The sequence below is a fragment of the Nelumbo lutea genome, chromosome 3 (genome assembly GCF_056320005.1).
Source record: "Nelumbo lutea isolate HS-2025 chromosome 3, American lotus-T2T, whole genome shotgun sequence".
NCBI classification, from domain to species: Eukaryota; Viridiplantae; Streptophyta; class Magnoliopsida; order Proteales; family Nelumbonaceae; genus Nelumbo; species Nelumbo lutea.
Genome location: NC_142686.1, coordinates 106,476,456 through 106,501,615, shown reverse-complemented (window position 1 = coordinate 106,501,615; position 25,160 = coordinate 106,476,456). Strand labels below are relative to the sequence as shown.

The 25,160-nt window shown below is 38.8% G+C and overlaps 1 protein-coding gene across 5 annotated transcripts in view; it reads right to left on the bottom strand.

Annotated features, from left to right (window-relative positions):
- Window positions 1-25,160, bottom strand: part of REV3 (recovery protein 3) — a 140,097-nt gene that overhangs the window by 44,334 nt on the left and 70,603 nt on the right. For all 5 annotated transcript variants that reach the window (XR_016110871.1, XM_088981491.1, XM_088981490.1 and 2 more), the window contains 5 exons: window positions 21,543-21,773; window positions 21,026-21,441; window positions 3,522-3,667; window positions 1,459-2,053; window positions 87-233 (listed from right to left, as the gene is read on the bottom strand). Coding sequence is in view for 4 of the 5 variants with exons in the window: in XM_088981491.1 (XP_088837617.1) it covers window positions 87-233; window positions 1,459-2,053; window positions 3,522-3,667; window positions 21,026-21,441; window positions 21,543-21,773 (1,535 nt within the window). In the remaining variant the exon portion in view is untranslated. The remainder of the gene's footprint in view (window positions 1-86; window positions 234-1,458; window positions 2,054-3,521; window positions 3,668-21,025; window positions 21,442-21,542; window positions 21,774-25,160) is intronic.

Below are 25,160 nucleotides of genomic sequence, written 5' to 3'. Positions count from 1 at the left end.
TAATATGGCAAGAGAAAGCAACCATACAGCAACAGGAATTTTTTTTGTTTGTTTTTTGAGAAAAAAGGACGAAGTCAGAAGAAAACCTGTTGGCGGCTAGGAGAGGTGACAAGGTAGTTCTGTGTATGAGCCAATCTCAGAAGCATAGATTCAACTCGGTACTGTGAACCCCGAGAAAGAACTGAAAAGAAGTCAATGCCAAAAACACGAGCAAGCTCCGATGTCCGATTTACCTGCAAAGCAGACACCGAAAGAATGCCAAAATTATCTTAAATAGACAATCAAACTAAAAATTATTTGATAAATTTACATATTAAACATATCTGACATAGGTTTTTTAGGTTTTTTCTTTAATCAACTGGAAACTAATTATCTTAAATAGACAAAGCACCTTACATCGAAAGCACCAATCCCAAATTGTTAAGATAAGGGTTCTTTGGTCAAATAAGTCAAAATATCATATAAAGAACAGAAAGAAATGCATGAAGAGAGAGCAAAGAAAAGAAAGATTTAGAATCTGTAAGGCAAACATTAAGATAGACAAAAAAAAAATCAACCAATTGCTTTTTACCCCTCCTAAAAGGAGACATGATTCACACCAGTTACTTGTTTTGAATGGTTTTTGTAAAATGAAACACCCATCAATGGCAGGCACAGACCAGGATAAAGGCCTAAAGAAAGGCTGGAACGAATGCAGACAGTAATCATGGGAAAGGATCAAAATACATGTAAAACAACAGATGATACACACACAAGAATAGAATGGAAAAGCAGGATGAGGATTCATGTAATAATAAGATTATCATAACAAAGATATTATCAGCTCAGAGTATCTATTTTTACAGATATAAAAGCAAACACTAGGCAATCCATAAATGAAGAAAGTACAACCTAGGTACAATTATTTTGGGGTAATTTAAATGTAGAAAGCAAGTACCAGAGGCTAGGGTTAGGTAGAAGGAGCCAGTTACCGATCAAAGGAAAAGGTGATAACTTCATATATAGGTGACATCTTGTGGAGCATTTCAGTTTTTAGTGTGAATTTTGTATAGGACTCTTCCAGCCATGTCAAATTGCAAGTAAAGTACAACCTAGCAATCAATAATGTTAAAGAAAAATCATAATAGTGTGTTTTCTTGATGGTTATTACGCTTTCCAACAACAACAACAACAAGCTACACTAAAGCAGATATCCCAAATCTACCCATGGAGTGGAGGACACCAAATCTCAGTGACTTAACAGTAAAATTCAAATTCTTCGATACATATTTAGGTGGCAGAAGTAAACACAAATAGGATAACTCCCCTTACACTATAAAATCCAGACTCTTGTCTAGACTCACCCTCGCAAATGTGAAGTAACAAATGCTTTGACATGTTAACAAAGTTAGCTATGTTATCCCATGCTTTGACATGTTAAAGTGAAAATTCCACTAAAGAAGTGCCTCATTACAATACCATATCAAGTTTATTCATTATCTCAAGGTCTAGATTTGCTCTCTCAATGATACATTCAATGCAACGGAACCTTGCCCCAGTTGGACCACTTGAAAACCACTGAGACAATATTCTGTTTGGAATTGATGGAACTTTCTTCTTCAGAACTGCTTCAGCTACAGCTTCAATTGTGTAAATGTTAAGCTTAACTTCTCCGCGCATCAGTCGCCAAATATTGAGGACAATTCTTCCACCAACATGGACACCACTTGCATGAGTACGGCCCCATTCATCTTCAACTATTGCATCTTCAAGAAAAATGGAATCAGTAGCTAAGGCATCAGGAGGCGTACTACCTGGTATTTCTCCTTCTGTATGTACTGAATCTTTGACTACACTTTTTGTTTCAGATGTAGGTGTGCGAGATATGGAATTTAGTAGAGTTACACCAAGATGTGCAGCTCTTTCAGCTAAAAAACCCAAGGAACCACCCTGAATTTCCCAGCCCATCAAGATATCAGGATCCAGTGAGCAAATAATTTGCACAAAATGGTCAAACATAGGCTTCTCCTCAGAGACAACCACCACCTTGCACCCAGATATTCCATCAAGATTTCTGTAAGAGAATAACCAAAAGATAGAAATACATAAAACAATTACGTCCCCCATAATTAACCAATAATTAAAGCATATAAAAAGAAAATACTGACTATATCATAGTAAATCCTGTGATTGTCCTAATACCAATTGACTGCAGAATGTTCAACCAAGATCTTAAACAATATTAAAGAGTCATTGCAAATGTTCATCTTTCTTCTCATTTCTTTAGTTTTTATGGACTAGTTATCATCATTGCCGCAGTCTTATGTCCATTGCAGCATGAAGATAAAAGTTTCAGAATGACTTAAGATATCTTCCCTCTTTGCTCCTAATTTCAGTTCCAACGTTTTTTCCGTTTATAGTTCCAATCTTCATGTGTTAGCAGTTGGATCACAGCCAAGCATGAATATGGGGCATCAGTCTGCATTTGGGTTTGGGTATGGGTCTGGATATGAGGCCCAGCCCATCCAGGGCAGGTCTGTTGGGATCCAACTCCACTAGTAACTGAAATGTTTCTCCCAGATAGGGGTACAACTTGGGCAGGCCCCGGACTGACCCAGCCTGCAATTTTCCATGTGCTGGGCTTGAATTTTTGGTCCTTGGGCTGAGCCTGAGGCCAAAAATTCAGGCTTTTTAATTTTTCGGGCTGGACTCAAGCCCAGCCCTTAGGTAGTCCAAACCCGGACCAAGATTGACCCGACCTTATCCCAACCCAAGCCCAGCTCAATTATATGCATGTATATATGCATATATAGACACATTTACATGCATACATGCATATATTAATTTTTTAAATAAACCATACATATATGCGTACATACACATATACACATACATGTATATCAATTTTTAGTGTGGGCTGATTGACCAACCCAAAGCCCAGACCAGGCACAAGCCCAACCCGAGTGCATCAAATTCTACTGTGGGCTGGGGTCGGGTTGGATAGTCCAGGCTTGACCTTGGGTTTGGGCTTTAGGCCCAATTCCCAGAGTTGGCCGGGGTTGAAATAAAACCTGGCCAGCCTGCCCGATTGGCACCCCTACTCCCAGCATTCAGCTCCTGCATCATGGATACATATCAAACATTTAAGGATGAGTAGTGAAAAAGCATATGGAAACATAAGATAACAGTAGGTGTCAAAGTTACTAGACCTCTAGACAGAATTTCTGATCATCCATTCAAGAACAAAGCTGGTTTTGGAATAGGTATGTGAACTAGACAGGGAGGTGGAATCCATGATTCAGTGGATAATCAAATCACTAGGCCCTCTAGTCATGCTATTTTCCATATAAGCAACTGAAAAAGCTGCTAGAAGTTGGCTACTTTCTGTATTCCATGCATAACATTTTTTCAGAGCCAAACAGCAGAACACAGAAAGTAGCAGATTCCAGAATCCATTTCCAATCTACTTTTCTGTTCCTGACCCAATCCAAACATTAATAACATGTAAAAATAAGTGTGCAGCACGAATAAAGTCATCGGACCTTAAACATGATTTCCCATCATCACAACGCATAAGTAAAAAAATATCAAGATTGTGACTGCTATCCTCCTGTGCTACCAGAGCTATACAATTGATGGCATCAAAGCGAGGATCTGGGCGGAGATCTCCTCTTGATTCTGCTTGAACCTGTTAAGAAAAATCTGCATTTTAGTTAAATGAGAACATAAACATCTTTTATAGATTTTTGTAGCAAGTTTTAAAGGCAATCGTGCAAAAACTTATTTACATTGTGAGTTTTAAATGAGCAGAATTCCAATAAGAAGCATATCTTCATGGCAAGCTGGGCATGCATGACATCTACAATCTATATACCAGCTTAAGAGGAAGTTTGAATGATGTACCCAGTACTTATTATTCTTCATAAAGTTACACTGTGCTGTACTAGGTATATTTTTGCCTTATGTTATCCTTACAAGTAATAGAAGTAGAGATTAGAGAGTAAGGCACATTAAATTATTTCACATGTTTCTTTTTTCAGCATTACTAATCTAATAATCACTAGTAAAACCTAACACAATTATATGACCTAAATCTTTAGGGGATTAATTTGGGAATGTTAGAGTCAGCTGTAGAGGGGTAGTATAGGCAATTTACATTAAGTTATATGTTGGATGTAATTACAAGTAGGTCTTAAGTTAGCTGATGTGTCTCTCACTTAAGTGAAGGCACAAGAGTAATTCTGATTTGTTTAGAAAGGTATAAATAAAGCCTGGCCGACTAGAGAATTGACTTCTTCTCTACTTCGACTAGAACAGTTTTCTCTTCTTCTCCTCTTTTCTTCTCTTCTCCCTACTGTTTCTACAGGTTCTTCTTATTATTATTATTTGGAAATATAAGAACACTATACCTGAATTCTATCATGGTATCAGAACCACGATAACCAGTTCAGATCAACCTTTTTTTTTCTCCCTCTATTCAGTGCATATTTTCCTAGGGTTTTGCAGATTTCTCGTTGGTACATAGGAGTTTCACAGAGGGACCAAAAAGTACTGATCACTTTCTTGTTCTGGAGGTTTTCATGCCTTCAATGGGTAGAGTTGTTGCTGTTTTGTGTGGTTGGTAGAAAACCCTCTACTCGGCAGTTCGAAGAGGACTGGTTTTAGGTGTGAATTTGAGTGACCGTGCAAGTTTGGTTGGTGGGGGTTCAGATTGTGATGTGTTGCAGAATTTAATTCCCTGTTCGTGACGTGTATAGTGATGGTTTATGGTGCTGAAAGTGGAAGACAACAGTGGTGTTGTTGCTGAAAATGGTGAACGGTGAGGGTCGTTGCTGAAACCTATGATAGCAAGTACCCTAGTAATAATCAGACGTTGGTGTGTAGTGTGGTGACAAATTAGTGGAGTGGAGTGACAGACTAGTGGTAGAAATTCTTTCCCTTTCCTTGTGCAGTCATGGGAGACAGCAGTGAATGCAAGTCTAGTGTAATGGTCCCTTCTGATTATCTGAATGTGCAGATGACACCTATCAAACTGAATGGTGAGAATTATGTGTCTTGGGCTAAATCTGTTTAAGTTTTTCTGAAAGTTAAGAAGAAGGTGAAGCATGTGAGGGAAGATAAACCCCCAACTGATTCTCAAGCATAGTTGTCAAGGCGTCGCCTAGGCGACTAGGCGCCTTGACTTTTAGCAACTAGGCGCCCTTCCAGGTGACTAGGCACCCACCTAGGCGAATAAGCACCTGCCTAGGCGACAATTATACTTTGTTTATATGCTATATATATCAATTATACTTTTTTTTAATGTTTTACTATTGAAATTTAAAAGATCAAAAGGTTTTGAGAAGAGAAAAAGAAAGAAAGAAAGAGGAAATAAAGAATAGAATAATAAAGTTATTTTTTTCTATTCTCTCTCTATCTCTAATTAAATAAAACAGAAACTCCATCCTTGTTTTTTTTCTATTTTACTTTCCATCTTGAATATTTATCATATAAAGTTGATAACCATCTTTAGCAGCTAGCTAATTAATATGAATTTGCTCAATTAAATACTTATTATAGTAGTATTATTTTTGAAAATAATGAAATTAATATATGTAAAAGATTTTTATCTTTTAGATGTGATGATTTGCCACATTTTTAGAGGAAATTTAATGTTCTTAATAAAGAGAATTGCTATTTTTTGAATTAACATACATGCTGAATGGTATATAAAACTACGAAACTAGCCAAAAATCATATTTTTATATTATAAAATTTTTATCGACTAGGCGCCCCAGTGTCGCCCAGAATCGCCTAGACGCCTTGAAAACTATGTTCTCAAGGATATGATGAGTGGGAGCAAGAGGATGCGCAAATTATGACATGGCTATGGAATAGTATGGAACCCAAAATCAGTGTGAACTTCATGTTTTTAGATACAACCAAGGAGGTCTGGAATCATGCAAAGAAGCTTTATTCTGGACAAGGCAACATTACTAGGGTTTACCAACTGTACCAAGAGTATTTCAATCTGCAACAGGGGAATCAGAGTCTTGAGGACTATTATGCTAATATGGGAAATCTGTGAAATGAGTTGAATGTGTATCATCCTCTTACACCTGATGTCAAAATTCAGCAACAACTGAGAGAGCAGTTGGATGTGACTAGATTTTTAGTAGGGTTGAAGTCTGAATATGAACCGGTTAGAGCACAAATACTAGGTGGGTCTGCTCTTCCCTCTCTATATCAGATAGGTCTGGATTTGCAATAACGAGAGGGGGAGGCCGTGGAGTTAGAGGAGGAGCTCAGGAAGGTCAGCCTGGTGGTGGTGGTAGTGGTGGTGGTGGTGGACCCATGTATGATCGTGGTGGTGGTGGCATGTACAATCATGGTGGTGGTGGTGTTGGAGGTCGAGACTCAAGGGGAGTCCATGGTAGAGGATGTAGTAATGGTCAGAGGAGGTGAAAACATTGTGGAATGGAGGGACATACTATCAATTTCTATTATGATCTACATGGCCCACCTTTGACATAGGCAAATCATGCAGCGGTAACTGGTGGTGGTTCGAGATAGGAGTCTCGGCAAACTGATCAGATACATTCTACATCTACAGATGCCTCAAGAAATGAGATGATGAGTGTTCCATGTGATGAGTATGAGTGGTTCATTCAGGGTACGTCTCAGTAGAACACGACTACCTTTACACACTCAAGTATGGCTTGTCTGGCATACAAACCTTCCCATTGGATTATCGATTCTGGAGCTTTCAATCATATGACTGGGACTCTAGGTGTGTTTTCCTTCCTTTCTCCGTTCTCCACATCACAATCCGTTACTCTTGCCAATGGTTTTACATCTTCCATACGTGGTGTTGGTAATGTTGACATAGACTCATTATCCCTATCCTCAATTGTATATGTTCCCAAGCTTCCCTTTAACCTTGTATTTGTTAGTAAATTGACCAAGTCCCTCAATTGCTCTATCACTTTTTACCCTTGTGTGTTTCAGGATCTCAAGACGGGGATGAAGATTGGTGGAGGGCATGAAGTTGGGGGACTGTATTATCTTGATGGCGGTGGTTCGACAACAACCCTTCAGACACTTCTTTCTCCTCTTCAATGGCACTGCAAACTTGGTCATTTGTCTCTTAAAGCTCTTAAGTTACTTGTTACGTCGTTGAGTCGTCTTTCTACTTTGAATTGTGAGTCGTGCCAATTTGGAAAACATCATCATATTCCCTTTAGTCCTAGAGTTGATAGTCGTATATCGAGTCCTTATTCTTTAGTCCATTCGGACATCTGGGGTCCAAATAGAGTAGTGTCTTATAATGGTTACAAGTACTTTGTAGTTTTTGTTGATGATCATTCAAGGATGACATGGCTTTACCTTATGAAAGAAAGGAGTGAACTGTTTTCTATCTTCCAAAAATTTTATGCTGAATTCGCAATCAATTTGGTGTACACATTAAAATTCTTCGTTTTGATAATAGCCGCGAGTATTTTTACACACCATTTCAAGAATATTTGGAACAACATGGCATTATCCATCAAGCATCGTGTTCCTACACCCCTCAACAAAATGGGGTGGCTGAGAGAAAGAATGGCCACCTTTTGGAAACTGCTCGGTCCCTCTTACATCATATGAATGTTCCCAAACACTTTTGGAGTGATGTTGTACTTACATCTTGCTTCCTTATTAACTGCATGCCCATGTCTATCCTTGAAGGTCATTCTCCATTCTCGGTTTCATTTCCTACTTTGTCTCCTTTTCCTCTTACTCCTAGGGTTTTTGGGTGTGTGTTTTGTTCATAATCTTGGGCCTGGAATGGATAAGTAAGATGCCCGATCCACTAAGTGTATCCACCTTGGCTATTCTAGGACTCAAAAAGGGTATAAGTGTTTGTATGTCCCAATGTTACGTTGTTTGAGTTTGTTCCTTTTTTCTCTGGGTCGATTGTTTCTTCTCTTCCATCACCTCCCCTTCTAGTTCCTATTGAGGACCCCATTCCTCTTGTTCCAATTGTAACCAAGTCTTCGCCTCCAATGCAACTTCCTACTAAACGACCACCCATCTGGTTCTGACCTTGATCTTCCTTTTACTTTGCATAAAGGTAAACGTAGTTGCACTCTTCACCCCATTTCCAATTATGTTTTTGTATCTCACCTTTCGGCTTCCCATCGCCAGCATGTTTCTGTGTTATCCTCCATCTCTATTCCCAAGGATGTCTAGGAAGCTCCTACTTCTCCGGGGTGGCGCCAAACAATGGAGGAAGAACTCTCGGCCCTAACTTGTACTCATACGTGGGACCTCACCACTCTTTCGCTTGGTAAGCATGTTGTAGGCTGTAAGTGGGTGTGCAATGTTAAGTATTTACCTGATAGGAGTGTTGAGCGGTTGAAAGCTCAGTTGGTTGCCAAAGTTTATTCACAATTGTATGGTATTGATTACACAGACACCTCCCCTATTGCCAAAATTGGCTCCATTCGTGTTCTGATCTCCCTTGCTACTATGTATGATTGGCCCTTGTTTCATTTTGACGTCAAGAATGCATTTTTACATGGTGATCACCTTGAGGAAGTGTACATGGAGAAACCACCAGGGTTTGTTGCTCAGGGGAAGGTGATAAGGTATGTAGACTTCAGAAGGTTATTTATGGGCATAAACAATCTTCCCGTGCATGGCTTGGCAGATTCGGTGAAGTGGTCAAGAAATTTGGCATGAAACAGTGTCAGGTTGACCAGGGATAGAAGTGGTATATGTAGATGATATTGTTATCACTGGCAGTCATAGACCAGGGATAGAAGTGGAGAGGTCCAAGAGTGGTATTAATCTGTGCCAGAGGAAATATGTTCTTGGTCTGCTAGAGGAGACAGGGTTGTTAGGTGCCAGACCAGTTGAAACACCCACGGAACCAAATGTCAAGTTGAGTAGTGATGCAGGTGAGGAGTTTGAAGACCCTGGAAAGTATAGAAGGTTGGTAGGTAAGTTGAATTACCGCACCATCACTCGGCCTGATATTTCATTTGCAATTAGTGTAGTGAGTCATATAATGCAAAATCCTCGAATTCCACATTGGAAGGCGGTTCTATGGATTGTACGATACTTGAAGGGAGCTCCATGTCGTGGTTTGTTATATAAGAGTGGAGGAAGTCTTGAGATAGAGGATACACGGATGCTGACTGGGCCGGTTCCATATCTGACAGAAGGTCCACTACAGGGTATTGCACTTTTCCTGGTGGCAATCTAGTGACATGGAAGAGTAAGAAGCAGACAATGGTAGCAAGAAGCAATGCAGAGGCTGAATATAGAGCCTTGGCACACACAACATGTGAACTAGTGTGGTTAAAGCATCTCCTAGAGGAAATGGGATACTCGGTTGACACTCCTATGAAGCTATAATGTGATAATCAAGTTGTAGTTCATATCTCCTCTAATTCAGTGTTTCATGAAAGAACAAAGCATATAGAAGTTGATTGCCACTTTGTACGTGAGAAGGTGCTTAATGGAGTGATAAGTACAACATATGTGAACACAGGAAATCAATGGGCAGATTTGTTTACCAAAGAGTTGAGTCGGGGAAGAGTGGAATACATATGTAGCAAGCTGGGACTATATGACATTTACTCACCAGCTTGAGGGGGAGTGTTAGAGTCAGCTGTAGAGGGGTAGTATAAACAATTTACATTAAGTTATATGTTGGATGTAATTACAAGTAGGTCTTAAGTTAGCTGATGTGTCTCTCACTTAAGTGAGGGCACAAGAGTATTCTGATTTGTTTAGAAAGGTACAAATAAAACCTGGCCAACTAGAGAATTAACTTCTTCTCTAGTTCAACTAGAACAGTTTTCTCTTCCTCTCCTCTTCTCTTCTCCCTACTGTTTCTACAGGTTCTTCTTATTATTATTTGGAAACATAAGAACACTATACCTGAATTCTATCAAGGAACATCCCCAAATACAAGACATAGAAACCACCTTTGGTTATGAAAAAAGTCAAAACATGGGGATACTTGTCTTTTAATACACCATTTTTAGTCATCAATCTAGGTAAGGTCTAAAGGATTTATTTTCCATAATAAGATCATTTTGTGGTTTGCAAAATTTATCAGGAAAGAAATTGTATAAATTAAGAGAGTTCTGAGCTGACAATAAATCCAGGTTTGAGCTAGCTATCTAGTGATTTCATTAACTATTTTTCATCATGCTACCCCAAATCACCCATCTAATCAAAGTCAAATAAATCACCTCTTTCTCCTTGAGTTTCTTTGAGTTTCAAACCATTTCCTTAAATACAATTCTTCTTCCTCTAATCACACAGCCTAGGAATCACCATAATACATTCTAAGTCTCCTATATAAATTTCCCCCAGCAAATACCATTCTAAAAATTCCTTGTGAACCCTTTTGCTTGATTCTAATTGGATATTAGGTTCTTGAATTCCCAGAGTCTCAGCCTTAGGGATTTCTGCATTTAATAGAAATTTTGCCCAACAAATCTAGGCTAAATTAAACATCTCTATTGAACCTCCACCTTCCCTAAGCTCATCTCTACTCTCACATCCCTAAATCTCAAACCTGAACCATTCCTTTTATTCCCATGTGCTTAATAAAATTGCAGGCATCCCTATCATGCATCAGAAGATTATGTGGAAACATGTATAACCCCAAAAGGAGATGCCTAACTTGGTCTCTGTTGGATTAATCCATTGTCACAAGGAGGTAAAAACCTCTAAGTTGATTTAATGTTCAAAAGAGTGGGATCTATTGCTTGACCCCAGGCTAGAATTTCCATTACCCTTTAATAGAGATGGTGATTTTGATTATATGGAAGGTAGAGGAGAGCTAGGTTCAAGGGTAGAAGAAGGATGTGGGTTTGTTGGTTTTGGGGCCAAGGAGAGAAGATAGAAGAGAAGAAGAGAAAATAGGAGAGACATAGGGTCTAACAATAACATACACTAAAATCTCTCCCTCTAATGAGGAGCCTCTTTATATAACATCAAAATTATCCAAAATTAAAAGAAAACACTGAATGACCTAATGGATCTGATATTACTTTAAAGTACCCAACATAGTTTTCAAGGCGCCAAGGAGAGGCTAGGCGACAGGGGGTTGCCTAGTCACCTATGCGATGGATTTTTTGCAAGTAAAAACATGTATCCTAGGTTAGTTCCCTAGGTTCCATAATCATATTTCCTTAATAAATATCCATAATTTTCATAAGAAAAGTATAAACTTCATGTTAAAGTATAGAAAATCAACATATTCCAACATATTCGCGAGAAGAAAAAGAAGAAAGAAAAGAAATTTCAAAAAATATAAGGGCTGAACCCCTATTTCTGTTATAGGAAAAGAAGAAAAGAAAAGGTGGAAGAAGATGAAGAAATTAGTATATAAAAACACAAAATTAGTAAAGACAAAGAAGAAAATGTGTTGATTGGACAACATTTTATGTTCTTTCTTACTTATTGGTTCAGGTTTTGAAGTCTTTGAGGGTTCAAGACAGCATTATAGAAAAAGAAGAAAAGAAAAGGTGGAAGAAGAAGAAGAAATTAGTATATAAAAACACAAAATTAGTAAAGAAAAAGAAGAAAATGTGTTGATTGGACAATATTTTATGTTCTTTCTTACTTATTGGTTCAGGTTTTGAAGTCTTTGAGGGTTCAATACAGCATTATAGGAAAAGAAGAAAAGAAAAGGTGGAAGAAGAAGAAGAAATTAGTATATAAAAACACAAAATTAGTAAAGAAAAAGAAGAAAATGTGTTGATTGGACAACTCACCAACACACATCACAAAAGATTTTCAACCAAAACAAATATGATGTGTAGGTGTGGTGGTCTGGCTACATTCGGGAGTCTCCTTGAAGGACAAAGGAAGACTGGGTGCAGGTTTAGGGTTCGGAGATTAGGGTAAATGGAAGTGATAAGGGAGCAGGGTATGAATATCGGATGATTCAAACAATCCCCTCGTCATGGGATGGACTCTCATTTATAAGGAGGGATCCCGAGGTCCCGAAAGGAAGGTGTTGAAAGAATTTAATTCCCATTAGGAAAGGGAATATTAGATTCATTGTCAGTTTGGTCATTAAGGGACACTGCTAGGGTTTCACCACGTGTCTTATGGGATCTCTCAAGGATTGAATTTCCCTTCGTCCGAGGATTCTCATAATCCACGTGTTCTACTTCCTTTCATGACCTACTTAACCAACATGGCATTGGTGATGTCATCCCAACAGGTGTGTTTTACTAAACCTACATGGCGCATTATCACGCACATGATCCTGAAGTTGCACGTGTGACTAATATTTAATTCCGTTTCACAATAACCCGCGGTTCTGTAATGGTTTCGAGCTCATCGCAGAACCGCGTGTATCCAAAGTTCATCGCAGAACCGCGCACATTCAAAGTTTATCGCAGAACCGCATACGTCTAGACTTCATCGCAGGTTCACATTAGCCAATGTTTACTCTGACTTGTGTCAAGTGCAAGTTTGTCGCGGACATGCGATGAGTCGTATGTTCATCGCAGTTGTTCGATGAGTTATAAGCTCATCACAGGTAACAAATGAGTTATGGACTCATCGCAAGCGTCCATGTGGTGCCAGTTTAGTGTCTTCTGTACTTGGTGGTTTGAGCGAGCACTATGTACCTACAATATGATCAAACAATCACTCTCTCCATCTGAAACATTCAAACTCTTCATGGTACCATGTGGAACAAAATTGTCCTTGTAATCAGCCTCAAAGTAATCCATAACAAACTCTGATGATCATATAAACAAAAATAGAACCAAACTCAACCCCAAGGATCAATTACTAGAAGATAACTGCAACCCTACGTATAGAGTATAAGTGATCACTTCTACAAGGAAGGACTTCTAGAAACTGGAGAAATAAAGGGTGCTCACTCCAGGCCCAGAAACTTTTCAAAACTGAAGTTACACACTGTATTATAATCCATGAAGATAAGAAATATCTATGCACTACAATACATTCCCCTCAATAATGTTGATCAAAAAACTCCTCTGGTTCTTGATTTTTTGAAAAGCTTCAAAGCTCCTTTCTTGAGACCAAGTAACCTTCAATCAGTTCTCCACAAATCATATAAACCCATAAAACTATAATGATTTGATTAGCTTCTTTAATACTCCACCAATTATCAGCCAACAGACTAGGAACTCACACCAAAGGACTGCAAGAGAGAGCGAAGGGTTGGGTGTTTGATCCCTATTTCACCAAAACTTATTTTATTGCTTATTACCTCTTTAGAAATTTGTAGTTAACTAAACAATCCATGAGCACTACGTAGAAAAAATCCCCAATGACCACAACCAAGATTGAAATCAAGCTATAATATTTCGCGGATTTTCAAGCAAAGTCTCTAGGACACCTTCTACTGCATTAAAAATTTCTAGAGGATTCTCCAAAAATCCTCTAAAAATAAGTCAATTCAAGAATAATACAACCCAAAACACATAATTACAACTTTTAGGAAAATAAAACTACTATCTATAGTAAATTTTAGATTTATTATTTATAGTAACAAATAAATCTAATAACATGAACCACAAGAGGATAAATTGAGATTAAGAACAAGGAAATCAAACAAATAGAGTTGTTAATAAAAATCCAAAAAACACCAAACAAGAACTGAATGCAGGCTGACCAAGACAACGAATATTGCACTATAGCAAAAAGAGAGAGAGAGAGAGACAGAGACAGAGACAGAGAGAGAGAGAGAGAGAGAAAACACAAAATGATTCTAGTATATAAAGCTAATTAACAATTTTGATCATTATCAACATCATCATCATCAAAATCGTCTTCTTGTTGCTTACTACCATCTTGTCGTGAATAATGAATATGCAAAAAAGGGAGACGATAGAAGAGAAGAGAAAATAGGACATACATTGGATCTAACAATAACACACACTAAAGTCTCTCTCTCTCTCTAATAGACACTCTTTATATAATATTAAAATTAACCAAAATTACAAGAAAACCACCAATAGATCTGATATGACTTTAAAGTCCCTGATTATATAATCTTCATAAGATGACTCCACTTCTCAATCCTCATACAAACTAAATACTCCAAAAACAATAATAATAATAATAATAATAACAACAACAACAACAATAGGAATGGAAATCAATGTACAAGTGGGATTGGAGACAAGAAATATCTGTTGAATGGGCCGGTTTGTTTTGTTGAGTGACCCGGTATGTCTTTAGTTTGTTTTTATTGAATTAGGAAGTTGTTGGGCCTTCGGCCCATTAGTTTTTTATTTTTTAAAGTTGTGACTATTCAGTTATAGTAGCCGCCCTACTAAGGGCATCCTTGTAATATCTCATCTTTAAGTTAAATATAAATATAAAGAGGGGCTGGCAGCTAGGGTTAATTTTCTCATAACTCTAGTTGACCTCCTACTATTTTCTTCTTCTCCTTCCTCCTCTACTACTGAAATCTTCATCTTCCCCCTCTTTCTCTCACAAGAAGCTTGACTGAATCAGCAAGCAGTGATTTCTACTTGGTATCAGAACAGGTTGAAGGTTGTTGAAGTTGTTCTCTCATGAAGCCCTAGACCGGCCGACTGCAAGGTCATCTAAGAGGCTGATCGAAGCCCTCAGGTAAGCCCAAGTTTTGGAATTTCTTGATGGATCTATCTTCCCTGTAGCTGGTCTAGGGTTTCTCATCAGAATCAGGAAAAACTGGAGAAAGGGGAAGAGTCATTTTTTGCTGGACTCTTCATTTTTTACCTAGGAAGTGGCGCCCTAGTTTTTTAGGGTTCCTTGGAGTTTTTTTGTAAGGGGCGATTCAACTCCCACGTTGTTTGGAGGCTTCTAGAGACGGCGGTTTTCTTTTCTCTCTCTTCTCTCATCCCACAGAAAAGGAATCTTTTGTGGGAAGAAAGCCCAGGACACCAAGAAAGTGTTGTTGGTTCAAAAAGGTGTCTTGTTTGATCTTTCTGCATTTTTAGTTATTTTCTTTACCTTTTTTCAGAAGCATGGAGGGCCATAGAATTGAAAATAAGCCCGGGAGTGAAATAGGACCAGTCGGACGGGGTGTTGGAGACCCCTTCGGGGCTGGAACCATTACTATAGTTAGGTTGGATGGTGCAAACTACTTGGAATGGTCACAATCTGCAAACATGGCCATTAGGGCTCGTGGGAAATTAGGGTATATCACTGGTGAAGAGGAGAAACACGAAACCAGCAACTCCCGGTGGGTGCAGGAAAATAATATGGTGATGACTTGGTTGTGTAATTCCATGTTGCCACATATAAGTAAAAATTTCTTATGGGCAAACACTGCTAAGGAGATATGGGATGGGGTTGCAAAAACCTATTCACAAAGGGAGAATGTTGCTAGGGCTTATCAACTGAGAAATCAGATTACCAAAGAGATAGATCTGTTGCAGCCTGATTTTCAGCCCTTAAGACCCTGTGGCAGGAGATTGACCATCTGGAGACCTTTGCTTGGGAAACCACCAAGGATGCAGCTACCTATCAGAGACATTTAGAGAAGTATAGGGTGTTTGAATTCCTTGCTGGCCTTAACCCCGACTATGATATTGCACGACAGCATCTTCTTTCCAGGGATAGTGTCACTCTTTCCCAAGCATATGCCTTTGTGTCAGGGGAGGAGTGCAGGAGGGATGTGATAATGAAAACCCAAATTTCTGATCAATCTACCATGGTAAGTGTTGTTGAACCTAAACAAAGTGGCGGTGAAATCAAGAAGGAAGACAAAAGAGACTTAGTTTGTGACTACTGTAAGAATCCTAAATATACAAGAGATACTTGCTGGAAGCTTCACCCACATCTTGTCCCGACTAGATTGAGAAATAAGAAGGGAAATGTGCACATGGCAGTTACCGGTGACACTCCGGCCCCTCCTACTATAGCTGCTTTGGAGTCTGTTACAACTACTGCAGTAAGGGTCGAACTTGAGAGGTATGGGCTACTTCTGAACCAGCAGGATACAGCTAGTTCCAATTCAGCCGCGAGCGAACAACAAGGTACAGGTGGCACTGGTGGAGCTCATTCTACCTCCTTTGCTCACACAGGTGGTTCATACGTGACTAGAAATTATGTTTCCACTTCAAGTAAGGAGGGACCTCCATGGATTATAGATTCTGGAGCCTCAGAGCACATGACCCATAGCTCCACTATTTTTTCCTCTTACCAGCTCTGTTCTGGCAGAGATAGGGTCTCCACAGCTGATGGATCCCATGTTCCTATTGCTAGGAAGGGATCTGTCAAGATTAATGATTCTATTTGTTTTACCCTCTATCCTTTATGTTCCCAGATTGAGCACAAATTTGTTATCTGTTAGTAGTTTAACTAAGAATTTGAACTGCTCAGTAATTTTTTCTCCTGGACGTTGTACTTTGCAAGATCTGGATTCAAAGAGGACGATTGAGAGTGGTCTTGAAGTGAATGGAATCTACCTCCTGGATGTTGCCCCTCACCAGAGTCATCATGTTAGCGGGGACAGTGAGTCAGGATCTTGAGTCAGATTATGCTTTGGCATAATCGTTTGGCTCATTTGTCTTTTTCTTCTTTGAGTTCTTTGTTTCCAAAACCTTTTGAGTTTGTTAGTCTGTCAAGTCTGGAGTGTGAAGGTTGTCAACTTGCAAAGCACTGTAGACATTCTCCTAAACCTAGTAATAAAAGGTGTTCTTCTTTTGATGTTATTCATTCGGATGTGTGGGGTCCTTACCATGTTCCTTCTATGGGAGGCTATCGCTATTTTCTCCTATTTGTGGATGATTTCTATCGATACTCTTGGATTTACCTGATGAAACCCGCGATGGAGTACCATCCTTGGTGCGGCAATTTCATCATATGGTACTAACACAGTTTGGAACAAGAATAAAGGTGTTCAGATCTGACAATGCCAAGGAATATTTTGAAAGACATCTTGTCTCGTACTTGTTAGAATATGGTGTTGTTCATCAAGGCAGCTGCTCCTACAGTCCACAACAGAATGGTGTTGCAGAAAGGAAGAACAGACACATTGTTGAGACCGCAAGAAGAATGATGGTCACATCTACAGTTCCAGTTCGGTTTTGGGGTGATGCAGATCTCACTGCAGTATATCTGATTAACAGGGTGCCTTCTCGTATATTTGGATTCAGCACTCCATTCAGCCTTCTTTTTCCTCAGTGGGAGATGTTTCATGTTCCTCTCAGGGTGTTTGGGTATGTTTGCTTTGCACACATCCTTGGTCCTCACTGCTCGAAACTTGATCCCAAGGCAAAGAAGTGTGTCTTCCTTGGATATGCAGAGAATCAAAAAGGATACCGCTGCTATGATCCAGTCTCTGGGAACCGATATGTTACCATGGAAGTCACCTTTTTTGAATCCACGTACTTCTTCTCACAGAATCCTTCTCAAGGGGAGTGTTTTGGGGAAGTAAGTCAGCAATCTATCCCTCTCCCAATTCCAGTCCCTGTGTCACCTCCTGTGCTTGACCACCACCCGGTGCCACCTACCTTGCCACCTCCTTTGCGATCTATTTCTCAGCATTACTCATGACGGATACTTCACAAGGTGGTTGATTCCACTACAGCAGAACTCAAACCACTTCCTGTCGATCCCTTGGAGACTCCAGATTCGGCTGATATGGATTCAGGTATTCCTCTTGATCCCGCTACTATTTCAGTTCCCATTGATCCTACTAACTTTGTTACCGATAACCTTGATCTCCCCATTGCTCTTAGAAAAGGGAAGAGAAAGTGTACTGCTCATTGTATTTCACAATACTTATCCTACAGTGGACTTTCTCCTTCCTATCGTGCTTTTTTCACTTCTCTTGATTCAGTGTCTATACCCAAGGGTGTTAGTGCGGCTCTCTCCAAACCTGAGTGGAAGACAGCTATGCAGAAAGAGATGGAAGCTTTGATTAAGAATCAGACATGGGACATTGTGGACCTACCAGAAGGCAAGGAGACAGTTGGATGCAGATGGGTTTACAAGTAAAATATAAGATAGATGGAAGTATAGAGAGGTACAAGGCAAAACTTGTCGCAAAATGATACACACAGACCTATGGTAATGATTATTTAGAGACCTTTGCGCCAGTTGCAAAGATGACCACCGTTCGGATACTCCTTTCCCTTGCTTCCTCATACTCTTGGCCCTTGTTCCAACTGGATGTGAAGAATGCTTTCTTAAATGGGGATATGCAAGAAGAAATGTATATGGATCCACCTGCTGGTTTCTACAATGATACTGAAAAGGGAAAGGTATGCAGGCTTAAGAAATCACTATATGGCTTGAAACAATCTCCCAGAGCATGGTTTGACAGATTCAAAAAGGCCTTGATTGATTTTGGCTACACTCAAACTCAATCCGATCACACTTTGTTTGTGAAGCACAGGGGATCTTTGGTGTCAGTCCTAATTTGTTTATGTGGATGATATTGTTGTCACTGGGAATGATCTGAGTGAGATAGATAGTATGAAGAAGAACCTACATAAGGAATTTGAAATTAAGGATCTTGGAAAACTGAGATACTTCTTAGGCATCGAAGTTGCAAAATCGAAACATGGAATTTTTATCTCTCAAATGAAGTATTTCTTGGACCTTCTTCAAGAGACAGGGAAGCTTGGAACAAAGGCAATTAGCACCCCTATTGATCAGAACCATAAAATCAGTGCAACAGAACCAGTAAAGGACATTGGGAAATATCAGAGACTTGTGGGTCGGCTGCTATACTTGTGTATGACAAGACCAGACATCTCCTATGCAGTGAGTGTAGTAAGTCCATACATGCATACCCCATGAGTCCAGCATTGGGAGGCAGTTGACAGGATCCTTGCTTATCTAAAGAGACATCCAAGCAGAGGTATATTGTTTACTGATCATGGACAGTTGAAACTAGAGGCCTATATAGATGCCGATTGGGCAGGATGCCTTGATCATAGGAGATCAACTTCAGGAGTGTGCACCCTAGTTGGGGGTAACCTAGTCCCATGGAAGAGTAAGAAACAAACAATGGTGACAAGATCAAGTGCTGAAGCCGAATACAAGGCCATGGCGCATGGAGTTTCAGAACTTCTCTAGATCCGTTCTCTATTAGAAGAAATTGGTGTACAGGTAAAAGAACCCATGATGCTATACTGTGATAACCAGGCAACAATTAACATTGCCCATAACCCAGTCCAGCATGACCGAACTAAGCACATTGAAGTGGATAGACATTTTATCAGAGAAAAGGTAACTTCTGGAGAAGTTTGTCTTCCGAACATTGCTTCTGATCTGCAGCTCGTTGATGTTCTCACAAAGGGTGTTGTAAAGAACAAGTTGGAGCATGATCTGCGCAAATTGGGAATGTGTGACATTTACTCCCAACTTGAGGGAGAGTGTTGAGTGGGCCGGTCTTTAGTTTGTTTTTATTGACATTTACTCCCAAGTATGAGTGCTGATTCGTTTCCCGTTTTACTCTAAACAGAGTCCAGTATTTTGGGCATATCTTTCTTTACAGATGTCGAAATTCGGTGATTCTTGAGGCTATGGACAGCTAAGAGATAGAGCTACAATTCATCTGTTGATAACTTTCTCTAAATCAATCTCTATCTAGGTGAAAATTGGGGGATAAGAAGCGGATCCAGGCTGAGCAGATTGAGGAGTCTGATAGCACAATAAAAAAGAAAAATCTAACCTAAAAGGGGGACGATTCCAAAGGTTATTTTGGCATTATTTTCTCAGTCTTTCACAGAAGAGAAGAGGGGAGAATGGCGTCCAAGAGCGGCTAAAGCTTCAACAAGGCAAGGGAGGATCTTGATCGATGAGTTTTACTCGTTATTTTACTTTGATTCCTTGAGAGATTTCAATGTTTAATTTTGTTCTTGAGAGATTTCTTTTATTATTTTGATAAACCCTGAAGTTATATTCTTCAATTTCCATATAAGATTAGTCATGCTCTTTTTATGTGCAATTTGTTAGAAAATAATTGATTGGGTAGATTTATTTTATGAGTTGATCCTTTACTGCAATACTGTCTGATGTGTTGTTGTTCTTGGGTAGCTTGTAAGAATAGATCATTTTGTTCTTCTTCGAAAATTAATTCTCTCAGAACAAATACTTTTGTTCTTGTCGTTGGTTTCAAAGTTATATTTTCCGATTGTTTGTTTGGGATGTGAAACTTGCAATTGAGTAATAAATAGGAATCAAAGTCAAGACCAGTTAAGCAAATTGATCAAGTGAATCTCGAAGCCTTGTTCATCACAATACTACTTTTCATCCTTTAATCATCGTTACTTTTATTCAAATATTTTTGCTCTTCTTTTTATTTTTAGAAAATCATTTTTCTAGGTTATTCACTCTTAGCGATAACTCCTTTTGTTGGTTTAATCAGCTTCTCTGTGGATTCAACACCTAAAGCTACGCTTCAACGACCACTTAGCCAAGGGTAATAATTTTGGGCGAGACAGAGATCATAATTGAAGGAGACTCTCAATAGTAATTAGTTAGCTGAATTGAGTTACTCCTCATTAGGAACTAGGAGACTATCATTTATTCCTAAGGCAAGAAGCCTGATATCCAAGCAGAATATTCTGTTCAAGTGGATCTTGAGATCAACTAGTGCAGCTGCTGACTTGAAGCTGGAGTGGATGTAACAAGAGATCCCTTGTGTTCATCTGTCTCCTTGGCAGCTCAGGGTTCATGCCTCGTGTATCTTTGTTGTATAGCCCTTCCATCTTTGGAGACCACTATTCTCATATCCTTTCCTATCTTCTTAGTAAATTATTGAAGCAATCAAATAAATGTATCTAAACATACAGATGGAATGCATTATGAAGATCCCAATTTATGAGAATGAACCACTTTAGCAAGCTAAGAATGTATTACACCTTAGAAATTTCCAAATAGAATCATTAATTATACTTTCACCTATGAGATTGAGACATTATCAATTTATCTATATGAACAATATTGCAGTCACTTTTGTCAAATATATGAGGCTACATCTGCTTTGACAAGATACATTTTGAGAGATATTACTATAATTTGCATAAATGTCCTTCAGAGGCAATATACCAGAAAAGACAATACAAAATACCTCTATACTTAGCAATGTTAGTTGTTGACCAGAACCAACACTAGCAGGATCACGGAATCCAATTTGACTGAGAGGAGTAAGCTTTGATCTATCTGGACCGGAAATCTGTGAAATATCTAGCCAGCTTTCAGGGCATTCCTTTTCTTTTATATTCGTTTCACTGTGGAATTCTGTTGTCACCCCAGGATGACAGAGATTGACTTGTTTCCGGGGGCTCCCTTGATTCAAAAGATCCAGGATAGGCTTCGTATGAGATAAGGAAAAGGACTGTGGCAATGTCTCACAACAAGCATCTGACTGAGAACCTTGTAAAGTTATCAGACCACTAGACGAGTCAGACTGGGGGTCTTGAAACTTATCCTTCACATTGAAAATATCTAGGTAGTTCTTTGATTTTGGAGAAGGCTCTGATACTCCTGCATGGGAATTCTCTCTCAGTGTGTTCCAAAACCCAAAAGATGGTAAAAATCTAAATGTAATTGATATGGCATATATTTAAGCTGTTTACATTTCATACCTTTGGCTTCATTTAGAAGCCATTTAGAGACGCAATCAACAGATGGTGGTGCATACACAGGTGTCAACAAGTATAAGAAAGATCCATCATTTTGACAGTGAGTGGGGACACCATATACAATTTCTTGTTGAAAATTAAGCTCTTTATTTTTGTAATACTTGTCAATTTTGCCATCTTCTTGACATTTGTCTTCAAAAAATAGGATAAATTCATCCTCACACTCCCTTTTAACTGCAAAATAGAGATAAAGAATTAAAGATTAGCAAGAGGGGTCAACAAAAGAATAGAATGAATATGTAAAGAAAATGAAAAAAAAAGAAAAGAAAGAACACAATAAAAGGAAATTAACTTACTTTACTTGAATAGTATTAAAAGGAAAATCAGTATAAATGGATTAAACATAGCAGTGCTAGAATACAAATTGCAGTTTAATCCAAAAACATGAGTACATAACAGTTAAAAAACCATCAAACCAACACAGAATTTTCAATAAAAAAAGCGTATTTATAAATGTGCATCAAATCCGGAGTGTAAAACATGTACTTATCCAGATAATCATTATTAAGAAAAAAGAGAAGGTATAGTTTACAAGAAACGTGGGGAAAACCACCACCTAAAAGATAATGTGGAGACAAGAGACTAATCTTTCGGCATGATAGTGTTCCCAAAGAAATATAGATTTTTTCATAAAATTTGATTTTCAACCTTTTCTATCATTAACATATCTGAAATTTAGTGATATATGTAGAAGACAGTAGATAGCAGCATTTTCCAGAGAGCATAACCCATTATTGTTTATAAGTGAAGTTGTTGGTTCCTCCAACCCATAATCATGTTAGTACCAAAAAAACCCTTTATCATGTCAATTGTCAAACCAAGCCCTAAAATCCAATACATATCTGCCCTGTCAACACCGTGTCCAGTGAAAGAACCAGTTAAGAGCTTGATGTTCTCCCGACACATATGAATGAGGTTTCATAGATGGGGCAGAACTATTCTGTTCCTCAACTTTTTTGCCTATACAAAAAAGCCAACTAACCATCCAACCTAATATTTGATCGAATGCCCAAGCACTAAGATACTGAGATACTCCCATCAGTCTTTATATAAGTAGCAAGAATGAAGAAGAAGAAGAAAAAGAAAAAGAGGTAGAAGAAAAAAAGAGGAAGAAGAGGGTTCTTTCAAATGTGGGGTGTGTAACTGTTTATGTGTTACTGTTCACACCCACATAATAATTCTAATATTTGAGAAAATTACAATAATGCCCTTATTTGGTCACCCAAATACAAAAGAGGATAAAGACAATTACAACACAACATATTCTCAACACTTCCCTTCAAGCTGAGCATAGATATCCATCATGCCCAGCTGGTCTCCTGTTCTCACAAAGGGTGGGCAAATCTCTCCATTGGCTATCTTCTCCTTGATGAAATGTCGGTCTACTCTACTTCTATGTGCTTTATACGGTCATGTTACACAGGATTATGAGCAATGTTCATAGCTACTTGGTTGTCACAATAAAGTCTCATTGGAGTATCTATCTGAATTCCCATTAATGTCAATAAGGTCTTTAACCAAAGCAACTTAGAGACACCATATGTCATTGCCTTGTATTCCGCCTCTGTACTAGAACGTGCAACAACAGATTGTTTCTTGCTTCTCCATGAAATCACATTGCCACTACTAAAGTACAATAGCCAGATGTAGATCTCCTATCGTCACCAAATCCTGCCCAATTAGCCTTTGTTTAAGCCTCAATCTTCGAATGTCCATGATTGGAGTATAGAATCCATCTACTAGGACAACACTTCAAATATGCAAGAATTGTGCTGACAGCTTGCATATGAGAGGTCCTTAGGTCATGCATATACTGGATTACCACACAATCTACATAGGATATGTCAGGTCAAGTCAAGTGGTGAAGGAGACAACCAACTAATCGTTGATAACCCCCCCCCTGTTTTAGGAGTATATCTCCAACAGTAACACTCAACTTGTGATTAGGATCAATTCGGGTATCAGCAGGCTTGCACCCCAATTTCCTAGTAAAATTCAATTCTTTGATCTTCCAACTTCAATACCAAGAAAATATTTGAGATCACCAAGATCCTTAATTTCAAATTCAGAAGCAATGAAGGATTTCAACCGATTGATTCCCGGAACATCATCCCCAATAACAACAATATCATCAACATACACAATTAACATAGTCAAACATCCATTAACTCTTCTTATAAATAGAGTATGATCAAGCTAAGACTATGAAAATCCAATCTTCAAAACAGCCCTTTTATCTATCAAACCAAGCTCAAGGAGACAATTTGGGTCCATACATCGCCTTCTTTAGATGACAAAGTGTCACTGTCAGGGAGGTTCACCCCTGGAGGCAATTCCATATAAACCCCTTCTTGTAGGTCCGCATTGAGGAAGGCTTTCATTACTTCCATCTGATATAAAGGCCAAGATTAGTGGGTAGCCAAAGGAATAATCATCCAGATAGAATTCATTTTAGCGACAAGAGCAAATGTTTTCTAATAATCAATGTCGTAGATTTGAGTATACCCCTTTGCTACCACAACAGTGTAAATCTGTACCCATAAAAGGGTTTTCTGCTGGGAGGTGGTAATCCAAAAAATCACACTTTGGACAAGCTTCAAAAAAGAAGGCCAAATTGCTGCATGTCACCTCATGTTTTGTAGCCTTTGCCTGGGCTGTTGTGAGACAATTACACACCCATTGTTATCTTGTCTTTTTGCACAACAAAAGGTGAAGTCGAATTTTGATGGAAGCTCCTTGGGTAACTCGGGTACCTCTAGAGTTGGGGAGCTTTCAGAGATGGGTTGGGTAAATTGATTACACTTTATTCTGGACCACTAGGTGTGGGTGACGCACTAAGAGCAGAGGTACAAGCCCAACTCCAAGGCTTGAGGCTGGCTAAGCAATGAAGACTACAAAGCCTTGAGGTTGAAGGAGATTCTAAGTTACTATTAAGAGGGACGCAAACAAACAGCTTGGGGGTTTGAAATTATAGACAGAAAATGAGGGAAATTTTCCACTCAGCAAGGGAACTGGGACAATCTTCAAATGGTCTAGGAGATCAGCCAATGGTTTAGCTGATACTTTGGCAAAGCAAGGAAACCCTTGGGGACATTTTTTTTGGGTTGTGTGGTAATCATTGAGATAAACGAAAGGGTCAACATTTTGTGGGTAGCGACAATTGTACTCATTAACCCAATGTTTTAACGAAAGTTATCGTATCTGATAGAATTCAAGTTTGCCTTAGAGTTTGGCCTGACTGAGTTCAGTTATGTAGAAGAAGAGACACTGATAGAGAAAGAGAGAAAAGAGAGAAAAGAGAATTTTGGTTCGAACTGAAAGAGTCAACCTGTCCTCTCCCATTCGGCCAATAAGAATTTATATTAATATTAAAACATAACTGAAAAAAGATATGTGCCCTTACTTAAGTTAAGAGCACATATTTCAACACAACATTACAGATCAGCAACATCAATCAAGGTATAAAGACAGAAATACCCCTACGCTAACACTCCCCCTCAAACTGGTGAGTATATATCATATACTCCCAGCTTGTTACATATGTAGCCCACTCTTCCCCAA